This window comes from Anser anser (genome assembly GCF_964211835.1).
Source record: "Anser anser genome assembly, chromosome: 15".
NCBI lineage: Eukaryota > Metazoa > Chordata > Aves > Anseriformes > Anatidae > Anser > Anser anser.
This window is the reverse complement of record NC_139736.1, coordinates 1,217,054-1,232,919: the sequence shown is the minus strand read 5'-3', so window position 1 is coordinate 1,232,919 and position 15,866 is coordinate 1,217,054. Positions and strand designations below refer to the sequence as shown.

Below are 15,866 nucleotides of genomic sequence, written 5' to 3'. Positions count from 1 at the left end.
ATGGTATGAGTAATAATAAATGAGTGTTATACTACATGTTATATGGGAAAACAGCACGTTTTATTTTTATTTTTTAGCATTCTACTATTTGCTGTGGCATACTGTACCATCTTCAAATCAGAAGTCTTATCATGAAGGCACCAGGTAACACCACCTCAGCTTATGGGCTTTGAAAAGAAGCCATGGAATATCAGAAGTTAGATACTGATAGATGTTACTATATACAGTGTTTCACTGGATTTTAGACCCCCCAAATCTGTAACAGGAAGATGGTAATTTGAAGCAGTAAATATCTGCCTTTTTTTTTTTTAAATGAAGTCATGCACATAGTATAACTGGAAGGAAATACCAGTACATTACCTTTGAATCTTCCTCAGGCTGCAACAACATGGGGGGAAATAAATCGCTGTTGTTACCTGTAGTATTTCTATGAAATTCTCTTCCTGAGACCACTAAAAGCATGTCTAACTACAGCCTCCTAAGTAGTCCAGTTCTCAGGACTGAGGATTTGCAACCTAACCTGAGAATGAAACATACCTTTCCTTCTTCAATAAATCCCCTTCCATTACAGCCATACTAACAGGCCTCTTCCGTTCCAGTGTCCCAGATTCATATTCATTCCCAGTGTGCGACAAGTGATTTGAATTAACAGGAGGAACTGCAACAAATGCCCCAGACACATTGAAATCTTGATCTGGTAAAAAGAGACAAAATGTATCGTATGACATACAGATACAAAATGGTGTCTCACTGGAAAAAAAAAAAAAGGTGTTGGAGGTTCACCTGCACAGGGATATCACAAATACAGAATTCCTTTAACTAGAGCAAGAATTTACCTCCAGGGAAGAACCAGTCTGCATGCTGAATAATTGGCTCAATAATTGCTACCACATGGACTGAAGTTGCTGCTGCCATTTCAGCAAGGGATCTGTGGAAGAAATTTGTAGAACACTATATACAGAGTTCTATCAAAGTAATAAAACACAAGAAATCTTGCCTAAATGGCATGTTATGGTAAGCATGATGAATCAAGAATCTTAAGTAGCTACCACTTCACACTTTAGTAAAATCTAGCCTATTCAATAAAATTTATGGTGTTTAAAACATTCCTAAAAAGATCCAAAAAATGTGAATTCCTAAAAGGATCTGGAAGCACAGGTTGAGAAAACAAAGTACTTTTTTAGGCAAATACTCTGTTGCTGTGAATTGTCGATATGATTTAAAACAATCTGTTGAAAAATTCTGTAGCTTCATGGAAGCTCTGTTTTGCAGCTTTCCTAAACAACTTACCCTTCATTCTTTGCCCATAACAAGTTGGGGCCCAAGACTATCGCAACATTGCTGGGTGTCATTTTGTTAACATCACTGTTCTGTGCAAGCTTTGCCAAAAATTTGATTAAATACCTACAAAAAGAAAAGAAACAGGAAGTTTTTCCATACCGCATGGTATAAGCTAGTACATCACTGACATTACGACATAATTAGCTTTTATGGCAAATAATAGTTCTGTTCATTTGAAAGGATGTTTCAAACTAAGAATGTTCCTTGCTGAAAGCAACTAAGTCAACATTCAATTAACTCCTAAAGACAACTTCCCACAATACAGACAACAAAACTAACAACCTCCTTAGGTAGTGGCTGGCTACTACTTTTCTACCTACGAATCACAGATATTGAACGGGTTGAAAAGAAAGCAACTCCCACCTTAACAAAGCAGCACTATTAGACCTCCAGAAAAAAAATAAATAGATAGAGAACACCTACTCAGCAGCTATTTTCACATCATGTAATGGAATTTCCACACTTTTAGGAATCACAAGTTGGTTTTGCTCCAATTCATTCCCAAAAGGCAAAACCAAAAGGTAAAATAATACAAAATAACACATGTAAAATACATCCAGGTGATATTTCTAAGACTAGAAAATATAATGAAGAGCACAACTGTTGAAAAGTCAGGTATTATTGCCAACAGCAGGACCCTTTAAATGGCAGAGCTCTGTGCATCACTGTTTTGCTACAGCCAGTAGTGAACTACCTTGACTGAAAGCCTGTCACTGCCAACGTACACCAACTACTTGATAAAACAAGATGTCCTTTTACAAACCGAATAGGATCAGGCCAAGAAGATAATAAAAGGATTAGAGTTTCAGCTAATCAACTTTGGAACATACTCTATCATCAAAGCTGCTGTGCAGCAAGTCAACAGGTGTATATGTACCTGAAATTAGCATGATAATGCTTGGGTAATCTGTTACAAATTTTCCATAATTCTTGTAGCTTTTTATCCTGGTCCTGAATACTGGAAGGAAAAAAAAAAATCTGTTACATCTTAATTCCAGATCAGAAAATTGTTATTTCTGCAGAGAATAAGAAAAGATGATTGTGTAATTTTCCATATATGCCTAATAAATGCACTGTTTTTTATTCAGTAATTCAATAACCTCCTTTTCAAATCTGTGAATTACCTCTACCTGCAACAAAATCAAACCTGCTTAAGCATCAACACTGTGAAGCCAGTAATCTGGAGTAGCCCTTATGTTTAATTATAAAATACCTAGATACTTCTTCACATTTTTGTACAATATTAAGCTACAACACAAGATTTAAAACAATTTGTTAGACAAAATATTTACTTATTAGAAAAGAAATGGGAAAGAAAGCAGTGTGAGCTTAGACTTTTCTTTTGAAGTTGTACAAAGCACCAAATTTGATAGAAATGTGAAATATTTACCTATATAACTATTTTTAGTATACTTACTTTGCAGCTTGTGTCCATTCTTCATAAAGACTGTAGGTCATTAAAGGTTCTGGCAACTCTCGTAAATAGGATTTCAAGGCACCTGTAATGAAGACCACGAATAGGCAAGTTTTTTAGCCAATGCTTTCAGCCTTTATTTAAAATACTGTTCTTAGATTTGCGATTTTATCCATGCAACAGGATCTAAGTCCCAATGAAACATCAGGACAGCTTAGTATTTCCACAGTATCTGCTCAACACTTAACACAAGAGGCCTTTGTCTTAATTTGACAGAAACATGTGCTATGAAACAACTCTTTGGAACAACACCCTTATTAAAGCTACATATGGCTCTAATCTCCTTTGATCATGTTAACACTCTTCTCATTAGAAATATGATAATGGAATTACCGTGACCACCTGAATTTTAAACAACACTCTGGCATGCAAATACATCAAGTATGCCCTATACTTATCCATGTTAAATTATGCAACTAATCGGACTTCCAATTTACTTCCATTCATAGTTTATTCTGCACAGAGAGCAACACTGTAGCAAGCCAACAGTTAAATGAACAGAATAAACTTGCGTTGTATCAATTTATACCTGGTTTTGATTCAGTACATTCACAGTACCTGCAACAGCATGGGGATCTGAGTAAAATTCATCGAGCTGTGAAGTTGAACAGTCTAAGGCAGCTTTCAGCTTTTTTAACTTGGAGGCTCCAGCAGCAATTCGGAATAAGCCCTGCATAATAAAAACCAAACTGTAATTGACTGGTAAAAACATGTTATAACAAGTGTGAATTTTTATGAGAGCCTCTTTCAGAGCAGTTTAAAGTTCAGTGTCTTCACCTTAAACTGATATGACCGAGCTCTCTCCCAATGTCACTGCCATCTGATAACGTTTTGGTCCCCTGTCACTCTTGACCCATTAGTAATTTTTCAATCTACTCGCACTCATTTCAAATATATTCCAAATAGCGCTGAAGGCTTTTCTGTTGCAAAAGGTTTATCACCTACAATAACGAGCAAAATTATTTACGCAACTTGTACAGACAGCAGTCCATGAGTTTGACTCGCTGCTTTTCCTTTCTTTCATAGAGCGTCATATGGTATTACCTACCTCCTCTCTCATCCCAGTCTCCAAAAGCATCATTACACAGGCTTCAATAGGGACTGCAATTTCACGACCACTGCGCTTGAGATGCTCTTCTAATGGAGTTCCAAAAGCTGGTTTTTCAGTCCATTTGTCTAATTGAAGAGTATCAAAACGTTAAACAAAATATCTAACAATCACTTAAATTATGTCTCAGACATGAAAAGAAGAAAGCCTCTAGTACGGGTAAGAAATTTTCAGAACGCAATAGTAGTTTTACAGCCTTTGACTGGTAAAGTTTCTTGTATCATGAGTAAATTAAAAATAAGCCTGCTGGTATTCCCAATAAAATTCAGCATCTTTGTGGATAGCACACCACGTATATATCCTTTGTGTAACTGGAAGTACATGTCCCAACACAGGTGATGTCACATGGCTGACAATTACACCAATTCTGACTTGCCAGGACTCCAGAAGACTTAGATTTACAAGAATCTTTGAGAAATTTTTTGCCCAGATTGCTTGACCTGGGCTGATCTTAATTTTAGCTGTATTTAAAGTGGATATAAACTGAGCTCTTAACATCAAGTTTATTGCTGATTTAAAAATCAACAACTTGAAATGGGTGTTGATAATTCCAATGTCATGATTAGAATGACCACGTTAGCTGCACATCACACTAATGCTTGCACAGATTTTCAACTCAATTTCTCTTGATTGTTCCTTAGCTTTAAAAGTCAAAATTGCTACAAGTTTCTACAAATTGAATGTGAATTTGTTTTCTACATGTTATTTTTCACCCGTTATTTCTGCTGTTTTAATTGAAAAATGCAGTAAAAAGACTACTAACTGTTAGTAAAGATGCATTCTTTCTTTCATGGGGGGAAAAAGATTAAGAAAGATTTTGAAAGAGCAAAGACATTTTCTGCAAAGGATTTGAAATACTTTTTTTAAAAATGAAAAACACAACACATCAACGCTACCCCTTTCACATGGCTTTAATTGCTCTCGTTCATACCATGAGAGGCCCACATAATTTTCACCAGTTTTTCAAGTCACAGTTTAGTAACTGTTCAAAGTCAAAGCAATTTACACTACAGCTAGAAACAACTGAATTCATGTCCTACATTTGAGTCTTAGACACCGGGCCTCCTAGCACACCTTCTAAGGAAGGCTAATCTGTTCTGAAATACTCACCATATGAAAAACTTTGTACAAAGCAGGTAAGCAACAAAGAAAAATTGGATCAGTTGGATCTGTAGCTTGTATACACAACCTTCCACACAGCCATAAGGCAGCCATAACACTGTGCAAGCATAACTTATTTGCATTACTTTGCCTTTCACCACATCTACAGAGAACATATATTCTCTATCACCTTTCAGCACGATACTCATATCGGCATCTTTAGTTTACTGGTTCATATTTTTACAACTTGCATGCGTTCTGCAACTGAAGATACCTGAGTTTTGTTTGGCTCAGAATATTTTTTTCCCCTCAGACTTTGTTCAGCGTACTTCTTGTTCAAAGCAATTAGCAAATTGGAAGACAATACAGCCAAAATTTAGGATAGCAATTTCAACAGTATACAGTGCATCTTCATACCAAACTATTACTGATACTCCTTAACTTCTGTTGACAATGAAAAGCTTAGTAGCATGGGGCAGAGATAAAGCTGCCTTAATAGCTTCTTAATTGTGGATATTCAACACAACAAAACGAAAATCAATTAGCCAGCTGTAGTGCAGCGTGCACATTGGGAAAAAAGATTACATAGGAAGAAAAAAAGAGAAAGCAGTCCCACTCCTTAGAATCCGGGGATTTTTTTCTGATAATTGCCTGGTAGCTATTCAAGAAACAAGGACCCTAAAGTTCCTAAATCATAATGAAATCTTCATCGTCTGGAAGAGCCAAGTATGAATTAGCAAAAGGTCACATGATATCAAGGAAAAAGTGCAAACAAATAGAAAAATCCTTCCTTTACCCTCTTGGGTATCAAACAGATCCATAGTATTTTATTAGTGTGTTAAAATATGGCTGGAGAACTCCAGAAAACACAGTAAAGATGGAATTATGCTTGGGAATGTAAAATTGTTAAGTAGATCAAAATGACCTATTAAGAAAGTCTGCATGCAAAAGAATCAGATAAAGGAGGAGAATATTGTGCAGAGGTGGCACAGGCAAGGAGAAGCATCAGCCAGAGCACAGGTTACTTTACCTTGATGGGCTTGAATTTCAGGTAGGACTTTTTCTATGACTGTTAATGCTTTTCTATGGTAATCTGCTTGTGCTTCTAATAACTGAGAACAGAAGCCACATTTTAAAAAAAAACAAAAAGAGCATTAGCTTCTGATGAGCACATAATACAAGACTAGAAGGTTTAGCACAAGAAATGTTATCTTTGAGAATTGAGTGTCTATGCACATTAGTGCTGCAATCAAAGTCATACTGAAAAAATACTCACCATAACAAAGAATCTAGCATATTCCCCTTCTTTGGACACAAAGCTGTACATATCTGCTGCTAGTTGATCCTTTGAAAAAGAAAAGGATGAAAAATAGGAAATGAAATTTACAAACACATTTCAACTCATATACATAGACAGTATATACTTTTATTTTATCTGCAGGAACTATTGATTCAGGCAGCACAGAAAACCAGTAAGCCACCCACCATGCTACACACTAAGTGGTAAGCTCCAAATGAATTTACAGGATGAACTAGAGGCAACTGCAACCTTTTCCTTGGGGTTAAAATCGGAAAATGCTGTTTAAAAATACCTAATTGTGTGCATGTGTGAATACAATATAGAATCCATATTGTACTACTTGTGAGGAAAGTACATGCAAGAGTGCAGTTCATTTTTGTATAATTGGCAAAATGCTTTTAGGCCACACGGTTGATTTTCTTTCAAGCAAAACTCATTCAAAATGCCTACAATGCAAAGAAATTGGCCCCTGAAGTCAGCAATTGAATTGTATGGCAATATGTTATTTACAACCAACCCTAGAATGCAAAGACAAGTACTACTAAAAGGTTTTGGAGGCTTGGATCAGCTGCATCATAACGTAGTATCCAACAACTGAGAAGTGAAAGCAAATGTGAACTGCCCAGAGCAGTCCATCAATATTCCTTTTATGTCAGCAGCCACAGCTTCATCCAGGTAGCTCACACTTCATGGCTACTCAGTGGCCTGAAGCACATGGACACCCTGAACACTTAGGACAAGACTGAGACACAGTTCCTTCTCATAAGTGTCTCAGACTAAACCAGCAAGTAATGTAAAATATACATCTTCAAAAATAAAGTACCTTTTACATTAATGCATTTTAACGCTCACTGAGCACTAACTATACCTTTAAGACATACGATTTATTAACAGTCACGTAACTTGTGACTATAACAAAGCAGACAGCTAGTTCCACAAACAAGGTTTACAGAGGCTGCCATACCCTGATCACTATTGTTGCTTATCAGTTATGTACAGAATAGAGACTCATCCTGTCCTACCTTGCATTGTTCTACTTTATTTCCAGCTTCATCCATCTCTTCTTTAAGAGAATCTATTTTTGAAGGATGCATTTGAAAATTTGTTCCTGAAGTCTTGTGTGCTTGGTTGTATCTGTGGAAGAAAGGCTTCAGTCATTTGATGAAACCTAGTATTAAAAATGAATCTGCATTCATAGTTCCTTTTTAAAGTTGTTTTGACAGGGAAAAAAAAAGATCATTCCAAAGGTTTTCCAACTGAATTAAGAAAGCTGTTCAAACTGCTTACCTTCCTCTTGCAGAATCCCAATCCAACACCAACTTTGCAAGCTGTTTCCTCTGTTTTTGAATGTTAGGGATCTCCATCTAAAAACAGAATTCAAAGCACATTTATTTTTAAATTGTATACTATACTAAACTTTGTAGTTTTCACATCCACTTTCCACTATTAACACATGACTACTTAAAACAGTTTTATCATTAGCAGCAAGATAAACTATTTTTGCTCAGTTTATACGTAAGTATCCAGACTTCTTTAGTCAGGCTGGAGTGACTTACCTCTGTTAGCACACTCAGTGGTTCTAAAATTTCTCTTTCAATCTGAACTTCATGTTGAGACAGCTCCATTGCCAGTTTATTCTCTGCATCACCACATGTATCTAGCATTTTCCTTTAAGAATTGTAGAAAATTGTTGCAATATGAGTTACTATTGACTAAACAAGAAAAGATTCAAAACAAAACAACTGTGGGTCTTTGTCCTCTGCTACCCATTTGGAAACATTCGCATTGAACAAAGCAAGGCCTTACTTAACAGCATAAAACCAAGCTGCTCTTTGGTGTCATTGGTAAATTCAGTATAGACAAGGAGTGTTATAAAACCTTTGCTGTCTATAATTCCTTAGCCATTATAATAGCTTTGGAGGCTTTAAGTCATCTAGATGATTATACTGGCCCCAAATACAGAGAAGTCAGTATTTATTTCGTAGCCCAACTTACCAGATGCAGAAAAATTGCTCAGTGCAGTAATTAATTTTCTCCTAAGCCACTTTGATATAAAAAGTCTTAACACATCGTAACATTATGTAATCAACAGGAAGAAGTCTCAGGTTCCAAAATCACAATTTGACCTTTATTTCAAGCTTGTTCCAAGGAAAAAATCCCATTCTATTTAAAGGCTTTACCTGATTTCTTTGAAATGTTTAAATTTTGCAACAGTTCAAAAAAAATGCACACATTTTTGGGTCATTCTACACAGTTTCCATTGGAATCCCCAGCAACAGCAAGGAAACAGAGCTGCTTTGGCAATTCATTGTATTGATGTTCTTTTGTTTCAGCCACTTCCCTGTACTTAGCAAATCTGTACCTTGCCAGGATAAGGAAACTGGCGTTATCTAAAGTAGAAGCCATTAACGCAAACCGGCAGAACACAGTATTAGATTTTAAACTCTAAACAGAGATGATAATTTTATCAGTCCATATGGAGAAAGGAAATTTTCAAAAGCTTTCACAATAGAAGAGAATAAGAATCCTCTGGAATGTAATTCAGAGCAAGCCTAATACTTGCCTCCATAAACACTCAAGAAGAAATGCTTGTTCACTTTTTCTCCCCATGGATTAGAGAAGGAATCTAGAACTATTAGTCTTATTAGGTTGAAAACAGCCTTTGTGTACATAAAGTCTCTAATTAGAGCTCTACAAGCAATAAATAACAGACTACATCTTATAAAGAAAGTCAGATACTTACCCCAGCAGAGTTTCATCACTTAGCTGGACAGATCCTTCTTGCATATTTTGAGCAAGAGCTGTTAGAGGAAGCTTTTTCTACAGAACAGAAGGAACAGTGATTCATTTACTTTATACTAATCACCCTTTCCAGCTTTCCCAGTACATTCCCACTGAATTTTTCTCTTATTCCATATGGTCTCTATTATACACATATGCGCCTCATTCTTTGACCTTCAGAAAATGCCAAGTCACAAAAACTTTCAACCCACAATACTCATGTTTCTCAGATACTTTGAAAAGCACTGTTTTCTCTTAGTTGGAATGACTGGCCCAAAATTTACACCAACTACTGTAAGACCAGTAAAAAGCTCTGAGATTTAAGCAACTAGCTCATTCATCTCCTTGCAGAGGTTCCTTCTCTGTGCTCCTGTTTTCAGAAGGACTGTTTTTCAATAAAAGGAGTGAAGTTGAATATTAGTAATTTCTGGTTTTAATGCACCAAGAAAGCCTTCTTACGGCTTTACTAAAGAAAGTTAAGGAGCAGAAATCAAGTATGCACAGAAGAAAGTTTACAGTTAATTTGAGACACCAGTGCACAAAGGTAATTCTAAACAAAAGGAGCAGATCAGAGCAGAGTATCATCTTTTCTTAGCTCTTATGAAAGCTGTAAGTACTCAGCATGCTGCAGGAGTGTCCTGACATTACTAAGATAATACTCCACGGTCATGTTTTTATATCTGGATGGTGAACTACAGCTAGCATTTTAACAAATAATGTCAGCATGTGAGATGACTTTACAGTTTTTCTTTTGGATAATTTAAGGTACAGTGACTGATCAGCATGTAGAAGGCCAGACCATATTCAGACCAATCTCAGAAGACAAGCCAAAGAGCGGTTTTACTTACATGTCGCTTATCAGAATCTGTACCATGCTGGCCCTGAAAACATGCAATTAATCGCTTCTGTGCGATATGGCAAACAGATCTCACAGTGTCAAGACGTCTCTCAATCTAGTAGGCGGAAGGGGGAGAGAGGAGGAAAACAAAAAACAGAAGTTATTTTCTTGGCCTCAGCAGAAAATCTTCCTCCTATGTGACATTTAGTTTTGGTGTGCTTATTTCTCAAGGTCTACAGATTAAAAAGAAGTTCAGATGCTTAGCAGCATCTTGACAGCAAAAATATGTGGAAGAGATTTAAATTGCTTTTGTTCTCAGTGGAGATTCAGCTGGAACTTGTAATGCCCACGATACTATGAAGTAGAAGAGAAAAAAAAAGTCTCCCTACTTTTTGTCCCAGCAAGAGATAATCAGGTTGGGGCGGACTGCACATGCAGATATCCAAGACAATAATTTAGGAAGAAAACTGGAAAAACTCTCAGTCTTTCATTGTGAGTTTGTAAAATAGAATTGTAGAACCTGACCATTTCTTTACATTGGACCAAACCTGTGGCATTTCAGCCTTGCTATAAGGTAACCTCCTCCAGCTTTTAAATGCTAGGGCAACGTTCCTAAATACTAAGTAAAATAGTATCTTCAGGCACAGATTAATGGGATTCAAAAAAGTTCGTAGAAGGAAAAAAATAGCATCAATGTACAGACAAGTATTCTGCTTACCATGGTATATCGGAAACATGACTTAATACATGGAATGTGAATATGACAAAGATATACAATGAAATAAAAACCCTTGAAAGAACAGTGTATTAAAGAACACAAAAGAGCTAACAACAGCAAGTGATGAGCACTGGGACAGAACTGTTCATGGCACTGAGCTCTTGAGGCACAGCACCAAAAGAATGTGGTTTATCAACATTTTGATGACTCCTCAGGATTAGGAGGAGGAATGGTTATTTAAAAAGTAAATTTCTGCAGAAAAAAAATCTAAACAGACTCAAGTTTTTGATACAGCTCTAAAATCACAGGTTACATTTTCAGGAGGGTAATAATTCTCCCCAGCTGTCCTGTCAGTGCATAAATACAGATAACTGCTGACAAGAGCATTAATTTTAGTGCTAAGTTATTATACTTTGTTAAGTATCTTTAAGGGCACAGTACTTAGATTTAAAACAAGAAATACTCACTCTTCCAGAAGAAGCTAACTGCTACATTCTAATGAACATGGAATTCTGTAAATTCTCATTTAGAACAATATACATCCAGGTAAGAATGACATTTTCCTCTCCCAACACATTTATTTCACGCTTATGGACAGTAACTACTGTATAGACCTAAAGTGACTGCAGTCCACAATTAGGTCCCAGCAAAAGCAAGTAGTGAAAACTGCAGATTAATAAAGAGACGGCAGCTCCGGCTGAAGACAAGCCTCCAGGGCTGGGTTCTGAGAGAATCTGTGAGGGAGAAGATGCTAATGGAGACAAGCCCAGGGAGATGAGACGGACTGGGTGAGGATCAGCACAGGATCACTGTTGCTGACATGGGAGCCCTGTCCTGGATGCACGAGCACGCACAGGACTGGGCCCCCCAGAGGAGGGGAGCAGCAGCTGTGCAGGCCTGCAGGAGCACCCAAAGTTGGGCCTTGGGGCTGCCACGCCGCCCGGCAGCAGCTTCTGCAAGTCCGAGGGGAAGGTGGAAAAGAACCAGTGTAGGAGGGCTGGTGAGTTGGAGGACCAGAGCAGGAAGACTGAAGTCTCACTGGCTACACAAGGCACTACTGGGACTAACAGCTTGACAGCCACAAGATGAATCCAAGCTGGGCTGCTCAAAAAGCTTAGTAAAATCTATTTTGGTAGAGTAAGGTGCAGACAAACTGCCCATGAAGGGCTGCTCTAAAAGCACAAGGCACTGCCTTTAATTTTGAGATTGTGTTCTACAAATAAAGTCCACTTTGAAGTCCATATGAAGATGCATGAAGAAGGCAGTACTGTTTACAGCCTACTGTTACAACTGAGAAGTTTAATTTCTATTGTCTTATCATCAAGATTAAATACTACCGAGACATTCCAAATCAGCCTCTAATTGTGAAAGTACTTTTTTGCAAGGTCAGGTAGTTTAAGACTTCTTAAACTATCAAGCACAATTTTGGCAGGGGGGTTGGACCCAATGATCTCTTGAGGTCCCTTCCAACCCCTACAATCCTGTGGTTCTGTGATTATCCACACTTGAAACACAGTAATACCAGTAACTGAACCATCTTACAGATCCCAGCGCACTAACAGCCTCTGTCAGCCACACGCGATGGCTTACGCGCCTTAGAAAGGCGGGCATATTCCTGACAGCCCCTTTCCAGGCAGTCTGAATGCCAAATTCAAAGGGCAGAAGATTGATAGGAAGAACATGACCCCAGAACTTTGCGAGTCTCCCCTCTGATCTGCTTTTTAGTTCAAAGATATCAGGAAAACCACGAAGGACATTAATCTCCATTAAGCTACGTTTGAACTGAAAATGTGACCTACAGGCCTTACTGTCTGCACCCACAGGGCATCTTCAGCGTACAAAGACATCAAACAATTGCTCCACTATATGCTACAAGGGCATTCCAGAAAGTGGGCCTATTGTAGAAGCCTTTCCAGTACTGAGTTATATTGCTTCTCTTCAGACAGGAACACATTTAACAGAGATACTTGAAATGGAGCATTACACTTCACAAAACAGAAAGCAAGCTACGGCAATCCTGTGTCAAAGTCTGAGATAAATATAAAAAGGAACACTGTGAAACATGTTTGTAAAACAAACAGCCCCATGCTTCTAAGCTCTTTAGTTAGATAAGAACCTCCCTCCCCTTCGCAAGCCCCCAAGAGCAAACAAACAAGTGAGTAAATTCTTCCACTTGGGTGTAGCCAGTCTGCTCTGTGCCTGGGAAAGCCTTGCTTGCAAAATTTTTTTGGCAACGAGCAGCAGGACTTCTGGCTTTCACTTCTTGTTACTATTCTGCAGTTAACCAAGAAAACAGATGGGCCCTTGAAGGCTATCAAGGTGTTTTAACAGCCTTTTTGCCATTTAATTGCACACGTTCCTTTAGAAATTAAAAATTATATTGTCAAACTGTAAAGATACTTATGTTTCAAACAAAGCAGTTCCCTGGAAAGCAGGGCAAAGTGTTTCAGGTCAGCTCATTTCACCCTTACTCAAGATGATTTCACTTGTTCTTGCTGAATTCAAGTTTTAAAGCCGATATATTCTCTCACCTTCTACTTTAATCCAAACAGCTGGAGAGATTTGAAACAAAAGAAACACCTCATTTGTTTGGCCTATGTGTTTTCTGCAGAGGTCTTGAACTTAAAACATACTAACATGCTTTGTAATTGACTTGAAATCACCATTACACTCCAAGTTCAAAGGAGCAGCTAGCACATCTAACTTCCCCAGCCAATTCACCTTCTGCCTTTTTTTTTTTTCTGTACGAACCTTTCACAAAATAACCAAAGGAAGAAAAATATGTAGAAGAACAAGTCTATAGTCAAATTTGTTTCATGTGATTAGTCAACCTTGTTAATCTAACAGTTGCAACTAAAATTCCACCATGAAACTAATGTTTGATTAGATGGCATTCTTTTAGAAAGATGACAAGTCTGCAAACAGAACAAATGTCAGGATGACAGATTTGAGAATATTGCAGGCTAAATATGAAACATTTGTACGTTTATTCAGAGCAATTCCAGGCTTTTAGAAAAATGTCATTATCAGTGAGCAAGCAGCTGGTATGCTTTTTGCCACTTCTTTTAAGGCCCAAGATGACCTCTTCAAGAGAAGCACAAATGAAGACAGAAACCAGCTGTGCCTAATCATAGCTTCTTTCCAGCTCATCATACTCCACCAGACAGCCTGGCAAGTCATTAGCACTAATGGTTCATAAGCTTAACGAGCTAGTTCATCTAATCAAAAGAAAAAAAGAAAAAGAAAAAAAAAAGAAAAAAAGAAGAAAAAAAGCTTCTTCCTTCACTTTATCAAGCTATATGATAGGATTCAGAAAGAGAAGCAACAGTTTTTCCTTGCAAGTTTTAATTTTTTTCATGTGCTGAGAAGTCAGCCAAGGACATCATTGTTTTCATCCCTGTCATTTGCATTTTTCCCTCCACACTGGGTACTCAGAAGGCTCAAATTTAGAAACAGAATTTTAAGAATGCATATTAACTGTGTTACGATACCTGCAACAGGTCTTCACTAAGTACCTCCGTTTTCTCAGCCCTAAGTGAGGAAAAAAAGAACACAGTCAAATTAGCATGCTCAGGGTCAAAGATTGCCTTTAGTAACTGCTTAGTTGCAAGTGTAACCCATTACAACCACCGCTGCAAACACCACCACGTTCACCATGCCGTAGGTAGCACTGGCTCTTGGCCACTGCCAAGGAAGAAACACTGATGGCTTGCCCAGCGCAGAGTGCTCGGGAAAGCCTGACATTCCCGAAATTCTCAGCCCACAGCACTAATCCACTGCATCGAGTACAGAGATATTTCAAACTGCACACGACTTAACACAAACTGGAATCCTGAAAAACTTCTCTTAAATGCAAATGTTTCCTTTTTCCTAGAGATCTGCTCCAGAAAAAATGCAACTGGTTTCTACATCTATGTTACATAATCAAAGTTTACATTATCCCCCCTTTAAATAACTCTAGCCCTTAATTTGGCTTAATGCAAGAGAAACAAATTAGAGGCAGGTATTTCAGCAGTTCATTCACCCTCTGTGCTGACCCACTTTTATATATTTACGTGATATGAAACACACACCACAGAAGAGGAATTCCAGCATACCAGAAGAGAACACACATTAACCTAACAGGCAGTTTTGTGAAATGAAACAGCCACCTCAGATGGCATAATTCAAAACAATTTCTAAAAACATTTAGGATACCTACAACTGGATACGTATGCATCATTAAACCACTGAACTGCTGCAAATCCCATGAACTAGCAGTGAGTACCACGCAGGCTTATGTGAAAAAGCTTTCAATTTGACTGAGAGTTCACAGTTTTTCCCACCCATACTGCAGTAATCAAATTACAGTTACTATAAAATTTTACAAATTCTCTATTAGCTATTGAGAAATACAAAATGAATTTTACCTTTGGAAGAAAAAAGGCTCATTCTAATATTATCCCATGATCACGATCCTCCCATTATACTACTTAAAAGTTACTGGATGCTTTTGAACAGCTTTAGGCACAATATTAATTTAAACCCACCAAATACTTGCCTAGAAATTGCACACAACCTCACATTCATAAAAAGTATGATTTCTCCCTCCCCCGCTTTTTCCTAGGTAGTAATACCCATTTGAGTGAAAAAGTAAAGAAATTTACATAAAGTGCTGGCAGAAGTTCATTTTCATTTTAAATATTGTTACCTGCAGACTATGCATCGTTGTGCAAAACAATTCTTGTGTATACAACAAGTCCCCTTTGCACACGTGATTGGTTTATCAAGTATTTAGGGTCACAACCAGAAAATCCAGATCTCCTTTGAAGTCAGGGATTGTTTTTACCAGTCATCGGCTGTGGCAGCACGGCGTCCCCAGGCCAGAGCTGATTTAGAAAAGCCACTTATGATGATGTCAGGTTTGGAAACGCAGAGGGAAGACCTCACCCTTCCTGCAGGCCCACATTCCACCTTTAATAATGAAGCCAAGAAAGAGCCACTAAATAATATTGTTTTTCAGTGACCACTGCCATGAAAAAGAGAACGTAGCCTTGTGACAGCAGCTCGGCCCTTATCTCCTTGCTGAGCCGTCAACAGGGGAAAAGCGACAAACCAGCAAAGGTACCTGCCTACCTCGGCACAACAGCTACTACTGCTTCTAGTTCTAAGTTTATGTCTAACTGCAGCTCCACGGGACACTAATTCCTTCTGCCAACTAATTAA

At 37.9% G+C, this 15,866-nt stretch overlaps 1 protein-coding gene across 6 annotated transcripts in view; it reads right to left on the bottom strand.

Annotated features, from left to right (window-relative positions):
* The window catches only part of ARHGAP17 (Rho GTPase activating protein 17), a 42,287-nt gene that overhangs the window by 9,991 nt on the left and 16,430 nt on the right, over positions 1-15,866 (bottom strand). For all 6 annotated transcript variants that reach the window (XM_083799640.1, XM_083799637.1, XM_083799642.1 and 3 more), the window contains exons 2-16: positions 14,153-14,192; positions 9,954-10,058; positions 9,068-9,144; positions 7,881-7,992; positions 7,612-7,688; positions 7,347-7,458; positions 6,301-6,369; positions 6,055-6,136; positions 3,864-3,991; positions 3,374-3,485; positions 2,759-2,840; positions 2,219-2,299; positions 1,291-1,404; positions 837-928; positions 538-694 (exon numbers count right to left, since the gene is read on the bottom strand). In XM_083799640.1, coding sequence (XP_083655766.1) covers positions 538-694; positions 837-928; positions 1,291-1,404; positions 2,219-2,299; positions 2,759-2,840; positions 3,374-3,485; positions 3,864-3,991; positions 6,055-6,136; positions 6,301-6,369; positions 7,347-7,458; positions 7,612-7,688; positions 7,881-7,992; positions 9,068-9,144; positions 9,954-10,058; positions 14,153-14,192 — 1,440 coding nt within the window. The remainder of the gene's footprint in view (positions 1-537; positions 695-836; positions 929-1,290; positions 1,405-2,218; positions 2,300-2,758; positions 2,841-3,373; positions 3,486-3,863; positions 3,992-6,054; positions 6,137-6,300; positions 6,370-7,346; positions 7,459-7,611; positions 7,689-7,880; positions 7,993-9,067; positions 9,145-9,953; positions 10,059-14,152; positions 14,193-15,866) is intronic.